This window comes from Clinocottus analis, unplaced genomic scaffold, assembly GCF_023055335.1.
Source record: "Clinocottus analis isolate CAN_PGR_092001 unplaced genomic scaffold, fCliAna1.0.p SCAF_7, whole genome shotgun sequence".
Taxonomy (NCBI): domain Eukaryota; kingdom Metazoa; phylum Chordata; class Actinopteri; order Perciformes; family Cottidae; genus Clinocottus; species Clinocottus analis.
The window spans coordinates 1813841-1836255 of NW_027176229.1; the positions used below are offsets into that span (position 1 = coordinate 1813841).

Genomic DNA, 22415 nt, shown 5'->3' on the forward strand with positions numbered 1-22415 from the left:
TTGTTTTTTGTATATAGCTTACTCTACTTTGATGATGGTGTGATGTCTCTTTGAGATAGAAGTGCCTTTGGTGGATTTCTGCTTTTTCCTAACAGTTTGATTTGATTTGTCGACTTGTTTCGGAGAGACAGAGCTCAGTTTGCAATGAAGTTGAAGTCAAAGCAAGCAGCTGGGAAAAAAGTTTTTTTATGGTACAAAATACTCTACAATGACTGAACATTGTGCGTATTGTTTTGATAAGTATATGATCGCTAGTGGGATTTAAGTGTATTTTGAATAGTACACTATTTTGATATTTCAGAGACATTTTTATTTTGTGTCAACAGCGAGGGGCGGATTTCTTTTTTACTTTTTATGTATTTTGTACCGACACGTTTGTGCTTCCTCATATTGTGCCAATACATATTTTTTTTATTAGCGAATGCTGTACAATGAAGTGGCTTCCTCCGGTTGGCGTCGTAGCTTTTTCTTTTGCTGCGATTTGAGACTCGAGCCCATTTTTTGCTAAACTTCCCAGGTTGTATTTCAGAAGAGATCAAAGTAATTCACAGTGCAGTACAGCAGTTTACTCCACTTCACTGTTTAATCTTATTCTGTAAATGTTATCAGTTAAAAAAAACGCCAAAAAAACACAAATGCTTGTACAATAAGCTTCATAAAATATATTTGTTTATGGAAATGACCCTTTAACATGCATCTATTTATTTTCTGTATGTTGCATAACTTGTACAGGTGTGGTTCTGACCATCCTGACAAAGCATTCAAAGAAATGAATAAAAAAGTATGCAAGACTCAGATCTATTAAGGTTTTTTCGAGAGGGTTTCAAAGGGGTAGCGGAGGAATGATTTAGTTTTTGCAGACCAAGTTCCCATCGTGCTGGATACAAAACAACAACTTTGAAATATTAATAGTTATTAAAATTGCACGTTTTAGATAATCTGAACAAATGAACACGGAGGATGCTATATATGACGTGAGGCTGTAAAGATACTACCCAGTCGTCACATGACACTTTTGTTAGCAATCTGCCTTTTTTAAGACACGTAAAGCTCAAAAATTCCCATGAGATTTAATTACTGACATATTTCATGTCAGACAATAAAATGTTTGTGTTGAACCACATAACCTATTTCACCCCCCAAAATTAAATTTCATTTTAAAAAAAACAATGATTTCAATATGAGGGAACCGGAAGTGGGGCTGCATGGTGGACTAGTGCGAGCACTGTCACCTGAGGGGTCGAGGTTCTGATCCCGGGCTGTCAGGTCCTTCTGTGTGGAGTTTGTGTGTTCTCCCTGTGTCAGCGTGGGTTCCCTCCGGGTTCTCTGGCTTCCTCCCACAGTCCAAAGACATGCAACTTAGGTTAATTGGACTCTAAACTGCCCAAGGTATGAATGGTTGTCTGTTTCTTCATGAGTTCTGCAGTAAACTGGTGACCTTTCCAGGGTGAACCCTGCCTTCTCCAAATGTCAGCTGGGCTCAGCGGTTCTGATCATGGAATGGAACCAGAAGTGAAAAAAATATAGTAGAAAAACTTTCACTTTCTGCCAAAAAGCCAGCATTTATATTTAAGATAAAGGTCAAATATATTTTTTGTAGGATTGAAATTCCCATTGTGGATATTACTGTAATGTATGTTGTAAATGTGTGCATACAATTACAGTCTATCTTGTGAAATCTTGTAAACAGCCTAGTTTCTTTTTAGATGTTATTCCTTTAGACGTTCTCTTTCTATTAGTACTAACAATCTTTTGGTGAACATGATGTATACACACACACACACACACACACACACACACACACACACACACATATATACATATATATATATATATATATATATATATATATATATATATATATATATATATATATATATGTATGTATGTATATATATATATATATATATATATATATATATATATATGTATATATATATATATATATATATATATATATATATATATATATATATATATATATATATATATATATATTAGGGCTGGGCAAAGTTGAAAAAAAAACCAACTGATTAATCGCATGCTTTTTCTGCGATTAATCGCATTATGCGCCAAATTCAATAATGAAGTAAAAACTATATTGCATGCTTTTATTTGAAAGTAATGTTATCAGAACTATATAACAGGCACTTTGGAGCAACAGCACATTAACATACATACATATATAGAATATAAATCTGTTTTCTTTTTTTTTCTGAACAGGTACTGTTCAGTAGTCAGGGTCCCTGTTAGGGACAAGCCACTCCTTCTTTTTGTCCATGTTGTCTGTTGCTTACCTTAAAGATGTTAAAGACCAGCAATGATTCACTTTATACAAAAGCAAAAAGTGCTTTTCATGTTTTCAGTTCAGTTTTTCTTCCTCAGTGAGAAAAAGTCCAGCATGTGTTGGCTTGAACAAGTGCACTGAACATCTTGTGATGTGAGGAAATATCCAGAAGTGATACTGACTTAAAGTCCTCTGCCATAGTGTATCAGACTGCGGTGTCAGGAGCTTTGCACATGCGCGATTAACTTTCAATCTGGAAGTTTAGCCTGCTAGTAGACTGCTCGTCTGTTGCAGCACTCGCTGCTCACTGCAGCACTCGATGCATGTTGAGAACAGAAGCTACACAACAATATGTGCTTTCAAGTCAGGCTCTATTCGTCAATACTGCCTGTATTTTTCACGTGGGCCGGACTGGGAGAGGCGTAAGACGCCCACGTCTGAACTACGCATGATCAAATAGTTAACGCCGTTAAAGGATTGCCAGATTAATTTTGTGTAATTTTTGTGTTAGTCTGCCCAGCCCTAATATATATATATATATATATATATATATATATATATATATATATATATATATATATATATATATATATATATATATATATATATACATATATATATATACATATATATATTTCAGGCTTTGAATGTTCTGCTGGCGGACATTTTGACTTGTAGTTGCAGGAAAACAAAGAGTGATGATGACATTATGTGATGGATGTTTTTATTTAGGAGCCCTGTAATTTAATGCCAATGTGCTCAGGGCGTTGCTGAGAGCTGTTAAACAGACCACTGAGTAGGATGGGCGTTTGCTTATTGGCTGCCATTTCCCTGGTATTTGAAACAATCGTCAAGTAAAAAACGTTGCCTCTTGTTTTTGTGTAGTTAGCAAGCTAGCTAACTACATTCATGAAAATATAGCAGCAAACCTGGAAACTAAAATAATATAAAGCATGGATGACAATGATGCAGCTATACTGGTTGTTCTTTAAAAAAAAAACCCATTTCTAGGCCTACCATAGCCTTACCATACCCTAAAAGGGTGTATCTCTGCAACCAATAGGGCTAGTTGAATCATTTTGGTGTTATAATAAAAGGCTACACATGTGAGATGTGTTTAGATGTGTAAATATCAGACTATATGTTGCTAATTAAGAGTAAATGAAGATGACACACAGCAAAACTGAAAAAGTTTCAGGTCCGCCTAGAAACAAAGCACTTTTAGGATGACTATTCCTTTAAAGGTATTTTATAATAATTACAGCTTAAGGTCTAAACATTTCCCAAATTGTAGCACAATATGTGAACATTCTCTCTGCAAAGTCAATATTTCTTTGACTTTGATAAAGTGAAACAGAACAAAGTTAGAGAGGGTTTTAGTTCAGAACATTCGGGCGAGGTCTCATTGGGCCCATTGGGGCTATTTGAATGCTATTTGAATTCATTCATGTACCAAACCATATATTTCACTTGTATATTACTTATGGTGTTCAATACATCCAAATACATCAGTTTAGGGCTTTTATTTTCAAAAATTCATAAAACAACCTATGATTTACAGTTTTATAAAACAATCGCTCAGTTTGTCAATTCAATGTAAACCTAAAATGTTTTAAAAAAGGAAAATACATAAGCTCCTGAAAAATCCCCTCAATGTAAAGTCCCTGAAGACGTTCTGCTTGGTTCCTCTTAACATCGCTTCCTTTGGTTGTGAAGCTGGGAATAATAATTGACTTAAAAAGGTAAATATTTCTTTGGGCACCAAGCAGCTGGATACTCCCATTCTCTACTAAGTGGGGGAGGGTGTTTGTTTTAGTTTTTGGGGTGTCTAGTTTGGGCTGTGAGGATAACGCTGTTGGCAAAAGGAATGTATGCTGGTGTGAAGGTAAAAAAGTCAAATATCTTTTCTGGAATCTGTTCTGAAGTTGCTTTCATTATTTGCAGTGTCATCCCCACACAGAGACACAGAGACACACACACACACACACACACACAACACAACACACGCACGCACGCACGCAGGCACGCACGCACACACACCTCTATTCCTCAACGTAAACACACTGCACATGTAATCCCAAATTTCCCTCGGCTGTAAGAAAGTAGAGACTTTGCAGCTGCATCCCACATTTCCCCACCAACCACATCTGGAGCGATGATGAGGGCCCTGAAAGAAATTATATTCCAGAGGTATCTGTAAAATGGGTGTGGATCAATTTAAGGAATGTGAAAACATAATACTGTGATATGGGACACTCGACACGGATCTCTTTCAGGACCAAGCTGTTGTGAGATGAAGCATATGTGACTTAGCCTGCAGGCTAGCTTAGCGAAGCTAAAGCTGTCATTGATAACTCCACAAACTTTGGAACCACAACAAAGACAAACAAAGCGTCCAATGTTGAGTTTTTGAACGTTAGTATAGTGTGTGGTGAAGCTATCCGTGATCAAATATGACAACATTGGCCTTTTGACTTGTTCCCATTGTCGTGTGAAACAGCTCCAGTCCATTTAGCCAAGATGGAGCTTAAACAGATTAATAACTGGAACTGTAGACTGAAGTACATTAAGTCAAACCGTTTACAATTTAAAAAGTTATGAGGGAATCAGAATCGCTGAATGAAAAAGGTTGCTAACATTTTTTGCATAACGATGCAGAGGTCATCGTTTATATTTGGGTTTGACAATTTTGCCGTCCTCATCTTGGAATAAGAGTGTCGCCATGAGTTTTTTTTTGGAACCAATGAAATGACCGTATTTGGAATGCGGAGTGACGTAGAGACATTGTATATGGTTCTGGTAGTGGTAACGAGCTGTCAATCACAGTAAGGCCCTAAAGCATCCCCTGCTTTATGGTCTGTTTGACTATAAATGGAGCATAATTTACTAAATGAATAAATCATGCTGTATTGAAGACAACTTCAAACTAGGGATTTAGACATAAACTCATGTTTACAATATTTACTGTATAAATCAAAAAATTAGTAGAGTCATTTTCTTACAGACTTTCTTATTTTTCTATACAACCAAAGGAGTCACTCCATAATGGTAAGGAGAGAGAATGCAGCTTTAACACATGAAGCATATACTTCTATACAACCAGAAGAGTCGCCCCATCGTGGTCAGTAGAGAGAATGCAACTTTAACACATGAAGCATATACTTCTATACAACCGGGGGAGTCGCCCCCTGGTGGTCAGTAGAGAGAATGCAGCTTCAACACATGAAGCATATACTTCTATACAACCAGAGGAGTTGCCCTCTGGTGGTCAGTAGAGAAAATGCAAGTTTTAAGACACTTCTGCATTGGCTTCACTCTGCAAAACCGTAGGTTGCCGCCTGACTGCACAGATGCAATGTTTCCCAACAGCAGACTGTGGAGAACCTCAGTGGTATTTAAGTATTACTGATTCTAGTTTTAATGCTAACAGTCTACTACTAATGTATCAATACTAGCACTAGCACACTTTTTTCGAGTGCTTGTCAGACATATTGACCAAAGGTATAGTGATGATAACATAAAAAACTGTTTAATAACTTGACGGTCAAGGGAGATATTTCCTATATCTGTTCATTTGTGTTGAGAAGGTCAATCGTACGCATATAAAGTAACCAGCTAATTGCAGCTACTATTTTCCAGAACCTGAGGACGTCCACCACGGTAATGCAAAGTGACCTGAGCACCCATTTTGCCCTTTAAGAGTTGGTTGTCAGGGTGTGCAAAGGAAGGACAATAATAGAAAGATAGAGCTGAAGGTCTCAGAAGTCCGTGTCCCAACCAGACAGCTCATCAGGAGGACTGTCCTCATCTGGAGGGTAGCTGTCGAAATAGCCATGATCTGTCGGTCCGGTGAGCTGGAAGAGGAGACAACAAAAGAGGAAAGGATGAGATACTGATTTATTAAGATGAATTTCTAACAGTTATGGAATCCAACAGTAGTGGAAGACTATCATTGAAGAGAAAGTATATTCGAGATGTACTTTTTATACAAGGTAGTTTATATTCAACTGATATCCTCTTGTGAGAGGCCTTAAGGAGGCACTAGAAACCATCAATCAGAGGTCCACTGTTGCATCAGTTGCCCTTGTGCAACGATAACTTTCGGGTTGGCCTACAAAAAAGCTCCATCCCTGAAGCACTTTATGAGCTATAGATTTTAACGGTTTTAAATCACATTAACATTAAAGTTTCAGCTCAATTTGTGCTTATCTTTACATACATTTTCTTTGTATTAGAACATAGAAAAAAATCTGTATAGATGTTGATACTTACATCCCTTTTCAGAGGAGATGGTAAAGTCATCACCTTCAGTCCCTCCCAGTTGAAGCCGTTAAACCACCTTCAGATGCATCATGGAGCACAATAAAAACACGTACCAGGTAACTAAATCTAATGTCGTAAATCAAAGCTTGGCTTTAGTACTTTCCCTTACTAATTCTCTCACTCTGATGTAACAGTGATACTGAGGAACCTTTAAGAACATTTGACTAGAACTTGACACCTTATCCCTGGGGTATATAGCCCATTTGGCTAAAAGGAGGCCAGGCCTGGGGGAAGCTAAAATTTCCAAAATAAATAACACTTTAATTGTCGCAAGCTGTAATTTACAGCTGAACTGTATATCTCACTGTATGTCCTATATCTCCCTATATCTCTCTCTTAGGCTTCATAGTCTACGAGTCTCCTTCATCACGTAATGAAAGACTGCATTTAGTCCAATAATGTGATAAGCCTTTTGAACATGTTTTGTATCCCACTGCTCTTGTACAGTGTGTTCATGTTCAGTGATTATCTAATTGTCGAGGTCATAAACCGCCGGCCCACATTAATAATGTCCAATCAGTACTAATAGCTTGGCAAATTTTCCAAGCTATCAGTCCCTTCTTACCTGTGCTTCTTGATATCAGTTATGCCATTTTTGAGGTTGCCCAGTCGCTCAGAGGGATTTCGCCTGTAAAGTGGGAACGGGGTAGGACATTACTGTTTTGTCCAAACTATATTTAGCTATCTTAATTGTTAAAATTAAATTAAAATTACATTTGTAATCATGTCTGCTATGTTCAAATGCTGGACATTTAGACTGGATGTGTATTATTGATAACCATTTAGTTGTACAGGTAAACAACAAATGCTTAGACATTGGATCTCTTTATAAAGTTGCCTATATGGCTTTTAATTGAATTTACTAGCTTACATGTTGGTCGATCAGACACGGGAAGTAATGGAATACATTGAAAAAGACTTAGTCAGAATGTTAGCTACACCTGGATGTGGCAGCGACCTGTCAATCACAGTGAGCCCTGCTCTAAGGCATCCCCTGCTTTGTGGTCTGTTTGACTCTAAATGACTATAATGTACTAAATGAGCATCATGCTGTATTGAAGAATACTTGAAACTAGAGATTGAGACATAAACTCATGTTTACACTGTTTACTGAGCTCGAAACTGAAATACGTGTAGGGCTGTGAGCATTATTAATCATGTTATGTTAACTTAATATTGTGAAACTTGGATTAGGTTTAGGCAGACTAATTTAACACGTAATCAGTAAGTAACCCTAGTGGATTTAAAAGCTTTCTGTTTGAACTTTGTGGCGTTGTACCTGCACAGCTTGCGTATGAGGTCCTCGGGTCTCTTGGTGATCTTCTTGGGAAAGTCCATTTTCTCGATTCCTTTCAAGATGAAAGTGTACGTCATCATCTGGTCACTCCCTGAGAACGGAGGACTGTGGAGTGGAGTGAATGATAATTACTGAAAATCAGGAAACAGATTGAAGCGATAACTAGAAGAAGGATGATCATGTGGCGCGTTACTCTGACACCGACCTGCCGGTTAGGAGTTCAAACACCAGGATGCCCAGAGACCAGAAGTCTACGCTGAAGTTGTGGCCTTTGTTGAGGATGATCTCGGGGGCCACGTACTCCGGGGTCCCGCAGAAGGTCCAGGTCTTTTGGCCGCATCTGATCTTCTTGGCAAAGCCAAAGTCGACCTGGGAAGGCGGGCTTGATCAGTTAGGTCCAATTGGGGGAAGAAATACCTTAATACGTTTAAAGATGACCACTTACTTAAAGGAACCTTTGAGGCCTGTATTTCTACTGAGGACTGATGTGATGCCCCCGTTGTTTTCATAAGTACGACAGTCAGTGTGCAATAAGTACGACAATCAATGTACAATAAGTACTTCAGTCAGTGTACATTAAGTACTTCAGTCAGTGTATGATAAGTACTACAGACAGTGTACAAAAAGTACCACAGTCAGTGTACGTTAAGTACTACAGACAGTGTACAAAAAGTACTACAGTCAGTGTATAATAAGTATTACAGACAGTGTACAAATACAAAAGACAGGCAGTGAAATACATCTTTGTGTTCTTGAGACATCATAAGAAGGGGGTAGACATGTGGTCACACTGACCTACACCTTGGAACACCAAAATCAAATCATTTCATTCTTGAGTCCAGATGGACATTTCTGCCGAATCTGAAGTAATCCCTTAAAGCCCCTAAGGACACAAAGCCCGAAAACAGAAACTGCCTTTGGCCAAAATTTAAGCTGCAGACTTCCGTAATGTAGAATGTAGTGCCACAAGAAACACACTTGTCATCACCGGGGATCAAACTTGAGAACAATTGGAAAGAATCATCAGTTATTTCCTCTTTTTAAATCAAGAATCCGTTCCGCTCACCAGTTTGATGTATCCCTCGGTATCCAGCATGAGGTTCTCAGGCTTCAGGTCTCTGTAGAGGACACCTTTGCGATGGAGGTAATCGAAAGCCTCTGTGACGCAACCAACGCAAAATTTGGCGGTGGGCTCATCGAAACTTCCTCTTAAAAAGGTGATAAAAAGACAAAATGTAAACTTTGTGCAGACAAAACGCCGCTGTTCACACCCCATACGCCATTGAGGAAGTGTTCTTATTACACAAATGCAGCTGAACACAGTTACAGCCGTCCCTCTCTCTGTGATTTATGACTGCCGTTCCAGGAGAAGTCCCTCATTAGATGGTAAACCCGACAGTAATGCGATTACTTTACGCGGCGGCGGCAAGGCCAGGAATAAAATGATGATGCTGTGGAATAGAAAACGGGGCTTCGGAGACAGCAAGTTTTGTTTGTTTCTTTTTTTGGGCAAAAGTCAGCGTTTGGTCTCTCGTACCTGTCTCTGAGCAGACTCCAGATCTCTCCGCCCAGACAGGCCTCCAGCAGCATGTACACGTACTTGTTATCTTTAAACGTGCGATACAGTCTGCAATGAAAGAAGCACAGAACAAGTTAAGATTTTTAGAGATAAAGGTTTTATACAAACAGAACAGTAGCCATGCTGTATTGTTTATGGATCAACATCGGTCCTGTTACAATAACTGTAATAATAGCTCGGTCAACGCAATACTGTTTTCCTGGTTGGAAAGAATTAAGGGTATATTTAAGATTTGCTAATCTGTAAAAGTTGTAGAGAGCACTCACTTTAAATAATCACTTGCCTAAATCGTTCAAATACGCTTTTTATGTCTAACTGTTTAACCAGTAAACCGATAACTACATATAAATTGTCGCTTCAGAGGGTGAAGAATGGCTTTAATATCTGGGTCTGTGCCAATGCATGCAGTTAAATCGGATCATCGTAATCTCACGAAAGGTTACTGCTGCAATATTTCACGACAAATAACTACATTTTTGTAGCGGACGTCTTAAACTCCCTCCCTCCCGACCCCCCCACACAAACACACACACACACACACACACACACACACATACACACTACCCCCCTGCTGTTCACCCCCTGTTGAGAAGATGTGATCTGCTTGAGGCCTCAACTGTGATCTCATCAAAAACTAATAAGCAACGCACTGTTTTCTCAGACTAATGGAGCAGGGCTTGAGATAAATGGAGGACTGACTTGACAACGAATGGCGAGCGAGCTTCGGCAAGGATCTTCCTCTCTGAGTGGATGTGCTCCTCCTGCCTGTTGTCCACAATGTGCTTCTTCTTGATGACCTTGAGAGCGAAGGTAACATCCTCGCCCTGCACCTTCACCTGCAGATGACCATGACACGCGTGGGATGTCACAAGATAGAACTTTTTAAAAAAAATCTTGTTAAAGTTGTAATTAATAACAATACAAGTTAGGTTTGTGATGTTTATCAATGTTAAATGGTACAATTAGCAAGATTTGTCGTCGCGCCACAGTTGTGTTTTTGTAGCACTGTGTCATATATTTTTGTAGCTTTCTCGTGGATGCGTGCTCACGATCTGGCACATACCTAGCTGCTATCTTTTTATAGCAGTTGACTTCCAGAAACGTTATATATTGCATTATGCTTAAAATGATGATGTGACACTTTTCATATTATTAAGACAAAAATTAACAAAAAGGCAAATACAGTATTTAAATTGAAAAAAGGACATGATTTTATTATGAATAATTACATTTGTTTAAATGTTATTTTTAGATTAAGACAAACTTGTATATTCAGGACTCACCAGTTCTACTCGTCCGAAGCCGCCAACCCCGAGAGTGGCGACGACCTCCAGGTGGTCGAAGGGCCTGGACGGAGGAAATGCCGACACCATCTCCTTCAGATGGATGACGTCCGGCGACAGCGGCTGGCTCTGGTGACGCGACACCGACCTCCTGGGAGGAGAACAGCAGAGAGGCCTCATTTTTTTTAACGGACCAAATATAAGTGTGGATCTTTAAATATGAGAGCAGGGAAGCTACCTGGCATGTCTCTTCTTGTCGTCACGATCGAGCGTCGCCACGTAGCCTTGGAGGTACTTCTGCAGCTCATTAAAGGTGCCCACCGTCTGGTTAAATGTCCTGGAAATACAACGTGCATGCGTTAACGATACAACCACTGGCTTCACAACCCCAAACTTTGATTTAACTGACGAGAAAAACACCCAGAACATGTTGTTTTGATCATGATGTAGTTAATCATGTGAGTCTGCATGATAATGGAAGAACAAATCGGGACTGGCATTTTTTCTGATGGCATTTTTCCTTAAGCTCACAGAGGGTTCGCTTCATAATGATCATTTAGGCAACAACACTTTCTGTAAAAATCCACAACACAACATAATGTTGTTGCCTCCCCTCGTGGGTCACCGCTCAAAATAGCCAGAATATTTTGTTAACTTTTTCACATTTATTCTGTTACAAAATGAGGCGAGGTGAGGAAAGTCAAAACCAGAGGGTGGGAAACCTGGGATTGCACCAATAACTAGTATGAACACTCATTTGAATCAAGACCCCTTGGCCTCACTTTCTAACTGGGAGGCTGTGTTGTGAAAACACAAACTTGTTTAGGTTCGGAGAACAAAACCACTGAATTAGAGTTAAGAAAAACATACAGAAGATATGTAACTTGAGAAAAACTCAAAGACACTTTGGGACATGGACACCGGCCCGGTTGAAAGTCCAGTTTGGTTCCCTTACTAACTTTTTTTTTTATCACAGCACCCGATCCTTTTCTCTGAGCATCTAACAATGCCTTATACAGACGCTAAAGGGTGCATTATGCGTTATAATGACAAATACCACAAAGCGTATTTGACACCTTGAGGACGAGTATGGTGATCTGTTATCTATAGAATCTAATCTCAATATGTATGACTTAATAAGAACTTGTGAGGGAGTTCTTGTTGTTGTAATATTTGTGTTTGCCACAGGGGGCTAAAGTGCACCCTATGTTCTAAATATAAATGAACAGAATTATGTTAGAACCTTTTTTTCACCCATTCTTAAGTCCTAAACCCAGGAGAGAAAACAATTTGATCAGATTTAGAAAATAGATCACCCCAATGTTTTTTTCTTAACTTCCCTCTCAGGGCCTCTGTAACCTTTCACTCCAGAGAGAACAATCTCTTGTAGTTGTCCAGAAAAACTACAACTCAAATGTCAGAATACTCACTCTCTGTCGATGACGAGGCACTCCACCCCGTTCTCGTCGGCCATGATATTAGCTGACCGGACGTCATCACTGAAAGAGACACGCGGACATTTCTCACTGATTTAATGAGGATTGTACAACTAAGAGGGCCTGAGCCTGTATAAACATCGGAAACATGTATCTAAAAAGATCCATAAATCTACATTTAATACAAAATAACAGTAAAAATTGACACGTAATGAGAATACAGTTATGTAAAATAAGACATCATCTATGCTCTTTATGAGGTTCATACTTGTATTTGACCAGGTTGTTATATTTCACAGTTTGTGGGTTGGGTTGATAACAAGTGTACTGATGTTAACAAGCCTCGAAGTCTGTATTTTGGTTATCGACATCTTGGCTTTTTGCAACCAGTAGTGAACACAGAGAAGTGGAGGAGCAAACCTGTCAATCACAAGGTAGCCCCGCCCTAAAGCATATTAGTTTATGAGTGCAACATCATGCTGTATTGAAAAAGACTTGAAAATAGAGATTGAGACATAAACTTATGTTTACAATGTTTACTGAGGGAATACATCAAGAGAGAAGCAGTCATTTATATATACTTCTATACAACCAGAGGAGTCTCCTCATGGTGGTCAGGAGTTGGTTGGTGGGTATTGGAGTTTGCCCAAATGTCTCTGCACAAACATTGAATAAGTGAGTATTTCAAGATATGTCCCCTTTTATACAGTTAGTAATCCCTTATTTATCATATTTTTGAAAGGCTGCCTATCCCAGACGCTCTGCTTCTGCATCTCATTATGTTCAACATGGAAAGCAGGTACAATTGTTTTTCGGGAGGGAGGGTCCCTTATCTGAATAAAGAGCCTCAGGATAGAAGACGTTTTAAATTATTCAGGTTGTGAATTTGTTATTTTTATGGGCAGTATAAATAAACATGACTTAGCGATTACAACAGTGTCGCCACCGAGACATCAGGAGACAGTAGCAGATTTAGAGTCTGTCGGTACCTTATAAGCGCCTTCTCTCCAAAGTAGTCTCCCTTCTGCAGCGTGTTGATGGTCTGCGGCAGCTTGTGGTCCTCGGTGGTCTGGGTCACTTTCACCTGCACAGAGTCAGCTGGATCTTTTAACGTGCATTTTGCTGCTTCACACCGACGTCTCCGGTTCGCCCGCTTTTACAGGTGCTTTCAATTATCCTCCAAATTTTTTGAAATGCATTGTAAAAAAAGTATCCTCGGAAATTAGAATAATTGACATATTCAATTATAGTAATTGGAACATGATGGCTATGAGGTATAAAGTGGTGTAGATGTACTGTATATTTCTCAACACGCTGTCAAAAATAGGCACGTTTGTTGTGAGAGGGTTTAAATCAGCTGCTTTAAGTTTGTTCTGCTTTTTTTTTTGCAGCGGTTTTTCAGAAAAAAAGTAGTCCGGGCAGCCTGGATGTCAAAAAAGACAAAACATCTCCTTAATTTGTGAGGCTTTAAAAAACAGTGGCCCACCCCGGGCGGGGTCAAACGTCACACTCGTGGCACCATCCTGCCGTAATGGCCGGGATGTGTTTTAGCTAAGTGTCCCGCTTGACCTCAGTGACCTTCACTTCCCCTGTTTTTCCTGGTGGCAGGCATTTTCAGAGTTCATTCCCTCTCTGGTCAGGAGGTACAAAAGGGGGTAGTAAAGCCATTTCCTGTATTAGTCCCCTTTTCTGCCAAACAACATGTATTCCTCTCTGGTTTGGTTAGCTTAGCACTGAGGAGCTGCTGAGGAGCTGCTGTCTCGAGTTGGCTCATAATGGCATTTTGAAAGTTCCCCGTGGACGTCTCGGCCCCTCTCTATCTCCCCTCGCTCCCCAGGTGTCAAGTTGCAGACTTATCAGACAGACGAGCGGGTGAGTCATACCTCCTGACTCACACACAGTTTGTCTAACATATAGTTTTGTTGGAGCATTTGCCAAAGCTGGTCTGGTTTTTTTTTTTAGGAAAAACCTGACTTTTGCATTTTAACTTGTCTTTGGTCCTAATTTCTATTGTTTATGATACACCTTCAGCATGATATCAGGCATTAAAGTCTGATACACCATTTCTTTAAAAAAAAATAAAAACATTGAACTGCAGCTATATTCATTATCATACACAATTTTGTTTCCACTCATTAAAACCAAAGTGAAGAAGAAAGGCCTCCAGTGTCCTATGAAATCTTGGGAGACTAACGGCATTTTAATTTGTTGCCATTCAAATTTCATAATGACTGATAAAGAGAGCCTCATCAGTGTAATAAAGACAACAAAAGACACTTTATTTATTGTTGTAAGGACATGATTACGGCCCTAATGAATCCCATTGTTGCAGAAAACCCAATCCCAATCCCAAAAATATTTGCAGCGCAGGTCATTATAACCAGTTGGAATAACGGCTAATGCTAACATGTTAAAAACAAGATGGTAGCTGAATTTTAGCATGGTAACGTTAGCATTTAGCTCAAAGCAACGTTGTTCCTGAGGATGGCTCATCGACCTACAAGACCTATATGTATTATAACTTATCTCATTCCACTCACTAATTGTTATCCAATATATTTGTTTTTCCATTTATTTCTGCAATACTGTTGGTGAAATTTGTCACAAACTTTTACACACAATCAACTTTTCCATTCTATTCCGAGATGGTCGCAAGTCCAATGAGAATTTTTCACCCTTTGCAAAGACCAAAAGAAGTTTTCTAATTTACAGATTTACTTTGAATTTGGCCTAGCAGTGATTCTTCCACAGAAGTTCCACCTCCACTTTTCATTGTCAGACTAAATCGCATTTCTCTGGCTTAAGGAAAGTTTTACATAAATGAAACCTCCATGGATCACTACTTCGTAGTCAATTTCATAAAGTTATATCTGGATCTTGTTTGCATTTCAACGTTTCCTGTCAACAGTTTTCCCGTCTTTTATAATTGTGGTCGATGGAAAAATATGTTTTGGGCTTCAAGCAGGATTTTTCTCCGCAGTACCACAATTGGCCACTAGATAAAGGCGCCGCATCCAGTTCTTATTAGACGTCCATGGTACAGCCTTTTGTTGTATGCAATAGCGTCTACAAAATAGCAGTACAATATTTAATATATTACAGCTATAAAACGGGTGATTAATATGCTTACTAGAAAAGAGGCTTTGATGGAGACTCTGAGATAATAAATAGTTTTTGAGACCAACAAAAAGGTTTTGTTTTTGTTAAACCTGCTGATTTTTAAGGAAACAGATGCATTCAGGAGTAAAGTTTATTTTTAAAGCATGTGTGTGCGTGCGTGCGTGTGTGTATTTCACGTTACCTTTCCCTGTGCGATGATGTAGAAGGTGCTGCCCTCCTCTCCCTCCCGGATGACGTGCTCTCCCTTGTCATAGTATTCCTAATGGGAGAGAGGGAAAGGCGGGTGAGGAGGACAACAGCCAGAGTCGAAGCATTACATTGATTCAACCATTGAACCGGCCAGTCTGATTCCTGGTAGCCGGTCCCCTGCGGGATGAGAGCTGGAGTTCAGCCATCGATGATGCTCTGTGATTCAGAGCTTCTCAGCTGCTGATCAGGAGGGGGATTTTGGAGGCTTAATGAAACATGAAGTGCAGGTCAATAACGTATGTTGATTATGATTTTTTTTTATGTCTGTCATGAAGGCTTTTTATTATCATCGCTAAAAGACGAGCCTCTGTTTGACATTGTGGTCTATGTTAATATTAAATAAACTGTGCATTAAATCCGGGCCAAGTCTATTTTCTGCTTTGTCGCATGATGCATTTCTTTTTACAAAATATTATCACAATTAGTTGTTTAAAAATGTACGATTATTGTCATCGGAAATATTCTTTCTGTACAGTCTATATATTTCTGTATAGTCTTCCTGATTGTTGTTTGTTTTTACATCAGGTCGCCTTGTGCATGGAAGGATGAATGTCACTGATTATCTGCACCCAAATCACCAGTATAGAGATCAGCTCTTGACATTTACCAGACGTGAGCGTGTGGTCGGGATTATATTCACCTGTGCATATGTGCGTGAGTGTGTGTGTCATCATATTAAAGTGTGGAACTACCACAGAAGAAGTTTTGAGTGTTTTGTCAGGTGTTTATATGTCTGTCTGTGTGGAGAGATTTTTCCAAGCGATAGTGTCACAACCATGTGGTTGCCCTTAAACATGCATTCTCTCTCCTCACCACCAGGGGGTGACTTCTCTGGTTGTATAGAAGTGCTAAATGCTTCATGTCTTAAAGCTGCATTCTCTCTCCTGACTACCAGGGGGCAACTCCTCTGGTTGTATAGAAGCCTTAATAAATGACTCTACTTCTCTCTTGATGTATTCCCTCAGTAAACATTGTGAACATGAGTTTTGTCTAAACGTCTAGTTTCAAGTCTTCTTTAATACATCATGATGTTCATTTGGTCAATTATAATCTATTTGAAAAAAGTTGCTCTGGTCTCATGCAGAGACAAAAATGCCTAAGAAATATTTAATAATGATGTGAGAAAATAACTTGATGTGGTGGAAAAAAGTAAAAACTACAATTTTGAAGCTTGGGTTCTAGATTGAAAACCAGACATATTAGAATGTATGATTTTGTACTGTGGTTTCAATGGGGACATGCTGTTCTTAAGGAGTGCCAGTATTTGGATTACACAGTTTATCATACATTTATGAAAGTACCTGAGGTTAAACTTCTCAACCAACTTTCATGACATGTGCACACATAGCAAATGATCATAAAAAGAAAATGGAAAAAGCCTCAAAATGTCCCAAGTGTGGCATAATGGGTTACTTTGATTATATCTGACACCTGTCAGCCAATCAGACGCAACTAGGTAGTCATCCCTGTTCACAGGCTCACAGGCTCAGACTCCAGTTGGCACAGATCACACTCGACCGACAAAGTTCGTTTCAATGTTTATTTCAATCTCTCAAGCATCGTCACATGCTGAAAATATCCTTGAATCAAACGCCAGGGGTACAGTGTGTTCTGTCTGTGCTGTCCATCACACCGAAGCCTGACACACCGACCACAACACCAAAGCTCATCCTGCTGAGTCAGCGAGCTGCCGGAAAATCTTACATTTATTTTTTTCGGTGAAGACGGGGGCGCGGGGGTGCAAAAGAACGAAGGTGACCAGGGATGAAATGTTCTCTGGGACTGGCTCCAAATTCAGTATAAAGCTGAAACAACCGACCACGGCTGAGAGCAATCTAACGACTACGTTAGAGGACTTTGGCAGGAAAAAAAATCAGAGTAACCGCACGTAAACATTACCCTCCTCCATCCCCGGTGTTCACCATCAAAACTCTTGACACAAGTGGCATTCATTTTCTTTGAGCGTCCCCAAGCTTGTTTACGTGAGTTTAACACCGTCTGTGACAGCGGAAGAAACGTGCCAAGGTTTAGTTTATAAAGACTGTCTAGATGATGCAGCGGCCGTGCAGTTAAGCGACACCGGCTGAATTGTGGGTTTCACCATCTTGCATCCTGAACCAAACATTTACCTTTTGAGGGAAGGAGGACATTTTCACTAAAAATGCATTAAATGCTTCAAGTACCCTGACCCTGTCCCCCAACAATCACATGCATTAACTTGCTCTGACTCTGGTTTGCTTGTCTGAGTGTTAGAGAAACACACTCATGCCCAGCTGTGTCTGTGCTTTGGGTTTTTCCGGCTGCAGTGGTCCTATTTTTGGCAACTATCAATCGACCCGTCACACGGCACATATTCAATTCTCTCTCTCTGCTCCCGCAGGACAGAAACACCAAAACCAGAGGAAGGACCGGACCTATTTTAAGGACCACCGCAGTCTTCAGCTGCTCCCCCGAGTGGGCCGGCTGTCCTGTGCCGGACCCTTGAAAGTACCTCGCCGCTTTAAAGGAGCTGTTGAAAATATCATTCATGACACAAGCACACATAATGATTTAGTTATTACTTTCTGTCATCTCCAATTCACAGAGAAGAAGGTATGAATGGACAAAGTTTTTTTTACGTTTAAAATGTTCAGTTACATCATACTAGTTTTTAAACAACTTATAGGTAACATGGTCCAAATGAAACTTTTGCCCCAGAGAGTGGAGAAGTCCGGTTGACCGCCATTAACTCAATGTACAAAATAATAAATACATCATTATTTGGTCTAGAATTGTGGCATGAATTACACTTGTGATGTTTGTCAATTTAAGAAATCCTTTCGTACATCCAGAAAGTGTCAATTTTTTTGTTAAACTCTCAAAGTATGTAATTAGAAACACGTTAATCTTTATCTTTGAAACTGACAAACAACCTTTGCGTAGTTCACGGCACAAGTCAAACAGGAAAAAAAAACTATTTCTCTCTCGCTGTTGACTACTGTACATATATTTTAAAATAAGGTCCCTTGGGCGACACCGGAAGGAGTCAGACTTCTCTGTATATTCTGTGACGAGCCCTGTTACCCTGGTGAGTTCTCCCCCTGCACAATGACACAGCACTCCACGTATTCAAGGTTTGTAATGGCCTTTATTAGCACCAGTTCTCGCAGACCGTCTGGCGGTGGTCCTCCTAACCGTCTTGCCTACTCGTTTTTATGTTAGGGAAAAACAATCAGCATTAGCTGAGGCCATTTAGGCCTCATATCTGGTAGAGTAGAGTAGTGTTTCCATCTAGAATTGTCAAGCGCTTTGTAATTAAATACCGCTAATATTAGTGCTTGGTTGGAGGTTGCCATTTTTTTTAAATTCCTCATACCAGAGGAAAACAGGAAGGAATAAAGCCCGCCTCTTGCTTGATCTGATTGGCTAACTTGGCCGAGCGTGACGGTGATGAGCTGTGCGACTCCGCGCCTTGCACTTAAAAGTTGAGAATATTTAAAATTTTAAGCGAGCTGAAAAACTGCTCGAAAAACGCAACGTGCAGCGTTTGAAAGGCGCGCATTAAAGGTGTACCGTACCATAGGAAAACAATGGTTTTGCTCGCGATGCGTTTTTGAGAGTCGTGTCTGGTGTGATCAGCCCCTTATAGCGCCGCCGCTCCCATAAGGCACACTACGCGCTGTGCGTAGGGCACCAGGCCCGAGGGGGGCACCAAAAAATATGCAACAAAAAATCCTCATAGTTATAATAATTATAATGCCGATATTTTTTTAAATAGAAATATTCGGCACCTTTTAGGCTTGTGTATATCACAAAACAGGCAGAACAAGAGATATATTTAATTGCTCAAAAAAGTTACGATGGTGCCCCCCCCACTCCCTCTTCAAAACAAATACATATTCAACTTCCGTGGTGACAACGGGTGTCAGGGTCAGAAAAAAGAAAAAGAAAGAGGGGAGAGAGAGACGATGCCAAATACGCGCCGCGACAAATACGCGCCTCGCACCCGACTGGAGCTGTCCGGCGCGAGGCGCATATTGAAATACGGGACAGGCGGCTGTCCCGTATTTCAATCACAGCCTTTTTTATTTGTATCCGTGAAAAGAGAAAATGTAACAGTTGAGTGTAATATGTGCCCTGGAGCCTGCGGCCTGGCTCTCCCTGTTACAATGGGGCAGGTACGTCTACGTGGTCTTGTTGTCATCAGCGTGAATGGTGAAGTGGCTCAGAAGCTCATATGATGACCTAATTAGTGATTTTGCAGCAAAGAAATGCAGACGTGTGCCTTTATAGAGCCTCCCAAAACTGGTGGAAATCCTTGATCCATACAGAATAGCATTATGGCTCTCTCAAAAAGTATGTCTTTGTTTTATTTTGATAATTTGGTCAAAGAGGATTTTGCACTTTACATGAATGTGGGAATATGTCCAACTGGGAAGAGGCCCCGGGGAAGACCCAAGACACGCTGGAGGGATTATGTCTCCCGGCTGGCCTGGGAACGTTTCAGGGTCCCCCAGAACGAGCTGGAAAATGTTGCGGGTGAGAGGGAAGCCTGGGTCGGTCTGCTGGGTGTGCTGCCACCGCGACCCGACCCCCGGATAAGCGGCGGAAAATGGAAGGATGGATGGATGTGTTTTAGCTGTTGGGACATTTCGTCCTCTAAATCTTTCTTTTATTTAAGAAGATTGACTATTCTTGTTTTGTTACATATTATTTAATGTAATGTATGTGTTTACTGAAGAAAAGTTTGCACTTTCAAATGTACAATGTGTGTTGGTTTGGTGTTAATGAATTTTTAAACTGGCACAAACAAACTTTTTTTTCGCCGGTGGAGGGGGGAGGTGGGGTAGGGATTCAGACCACCGTGGCTCGGCTATTGTTAGATTTTGCACAACAACATTTCAAGACATCTCATGCCAGGAGCACGAGTGAATGAAAAGAGATGTTATTTTTGTTCATACTTAATATTTTAGCCTTTAGCGGTGCTATTTTTTTTGCCACAGAAGTTTTTTCCATTTCAATTTCAATCGGCAGATCCAACACTAAAAAAACTAATGCTACGTTCACACCAAAAGCAGTATGAATATTTGCACGGCGTTTACTCCTGTGTTTGGTGGTTTTGGCGTACAGTGCTCTGTAGTGCCTACCAGAGGGGACGAGTTGGAACAGCTTGTGTCCAGGGTGTGAAGGGTCTGCAGTGAACTTCACAGCCCGCTTCCTGACTCTAGAGGTGTACAAGTCCAGGATGGAGTGCAGGCTGGAACCGATAGTTCTCTCTGCACACCTGTAGACGCAGTCTGGCTCTCCGTAAAGACAGTTACCGTTTCCAACATCCACCATGGAAATAACCACTGGTTCTGCTTCACACTAGTTGTGTGAATTCCACATAAGTGGGAACATCAAACTCCATCGGGTCTGGGTTCATAATATTATTCGTAGTCCCAAGACACCACAATGACGGCCGCTATCAGTGCTACTTCAGGGTGACCGGCAGAAGTTTGATTGAGCAATGGCAGAACAGTAGTGATGACAGGCAGAGCTTCTCAACGCTGATTCGCACCATCACGCAATTTTTTTGCTAGAGTTGGAAATTTTTAGTCAAACTTTCTGTTTGACTTAAAATTAAGTAATTTGCGCAGCCAATTGGAAAATTTGCTTTTTCGCAACTTATCGCATCTGTGCATTGACTTTGCATGTAATCTACTCACGCAACAAATTCACAACGCTTTGGTGTGAACGCAGCATTAGAGAATCTTAAAAATGAGGGACCCATCTCACACACACACAAAATGCCATTCCCGACTGTTTGACAAGAACTTCATTATTATCTGGCATATTCTCAACTAACATCTGCACCACTATTAGGCAACAGAATCAGCTCCATCACAGATGACTGAATAAGGACATTCTCCCGTAGTGGAAAGTAGTGAGACGACCAACGATTTGCAAAAGTCCTTGGAAAGACGCTGAGAGAGGCGGTTATTGACCCGCTGCTGACAAGCCTCCGCTACGTTTTCTCTTCCACCGTTGAAATATAACGCTCACGAAGAAGAACAGGGAGTGCATGTGCATACACACACACGCACGCACACACACACACACACACACACACACACACACACACACACACACACACACGTGTTTACTTTTGCCACACTTTGCATGTTCTCGCACCAAAAACCTGTCACTCGCACATCTTTAAGAAATCACTCGTCCCCCATTTTTGAATAAACACTTTCTGGGGCCTTGGTTAAATAATTACGGTAACAATATATAGCACCCCGCCGATGACAGGAATAATATCGGCTCCGTTCATCAACAAGGTAATTTGTGAAGTCTCGCCGACTGGAGGTAGAAAGAATACGCTGACACGCCGTAATGGTATACGCCCAAATGGTAATGATATTTTGACAGCAGCTATCTGCCACAACGGGGCTCCCATGAGCTGCTAGAATGGGAGGGGGTTGCTCAACACAATGAAAAGTTAAATTGGTCCCACCAGCAGAATTAGAGATAGATTGACAGAATAACTTACCACCTCGAGGCAATCCACTATTTTGCTGAGCTTGTCCTCGGGTAAATAGGCCAAGAGTGAAACACTGACAGAAAAGACAAAAACACACAGGTGATGAACATTGTGTGTGTACGTTAGAAGACAAATCACTGCACACATGATGCCAGGGACCTTTCATGTAGAACCATAAATCCTTTGTCAGGACAAGAACATAACACGATCTAGACTTGATGATACACAAATTAACAATGATTTATATACTTAAGCTGTCTAAAAAAAGAGGCTTGCAAGTGAAAGAAGTATCTAAAGATAAATATATCCTGATCATGAGGTGGTGGAGACGATCCA

The 22415-nt window shown here is 40.4% G+C and overlaps 1 protein-coding gene across 1 annotated transcript in view; it reads right to left on the reverse strand.

Moving 5' to 3' along the window:
* Positions 1-3869: 3869 nt before the first annotated feature.
* The window catches only part of prkg2 (protein kinase cGMP-dependent 2), a 29504-nt gene continuing 10958 nt past the window's right edge, over positions 3870-22415 (reverse strand). Inside the window, exons 6-19 of the mRNA XM_068604910.1 lie at positions 22089-22152; positions 15507-15584; positions 13195-13289; positions 12200-12268; positions 11008-11106; positions 10770-10920; positions 10186-10322; positions 9445-9534; positions 8974-9115; positions 8113-8276; positions 7890-8012; positions 7176-7238; positions 6560-6626; positions 3870-6141 (exon numbers count right to left, since the gene is read on the reverse strand). Of these exons, the coding sequence (XP_068461011.1) occupies positions 6046-6141; positions 6560-6626; positions 7176-7238; positions 7890-8012; positions 8113-8276; positions 8974-9115; positions 9445-9534; positions 10186-10322; positions 10770-10920; positions 11008-11106; positions 12200-12268; positions 13195-13289; positions 15507-15584; positions 22089-22152 (1438 nt within the window). The 3' untranslated portion in view covers positions 3870-6045. The remainder of the gene's footprint in view (positions 6142-6559; positions 6627-7175; positions 7239-7889; positions 8013-8112; positions 8277-8973; positions 9116-9444; positions 9535-10185; positions 10323-10769; positions 10921-11007; positions 11107-12199; positions 12269-13194; positions 13290-15506; positions 15585-22088; positions 22153-22415) is intronic.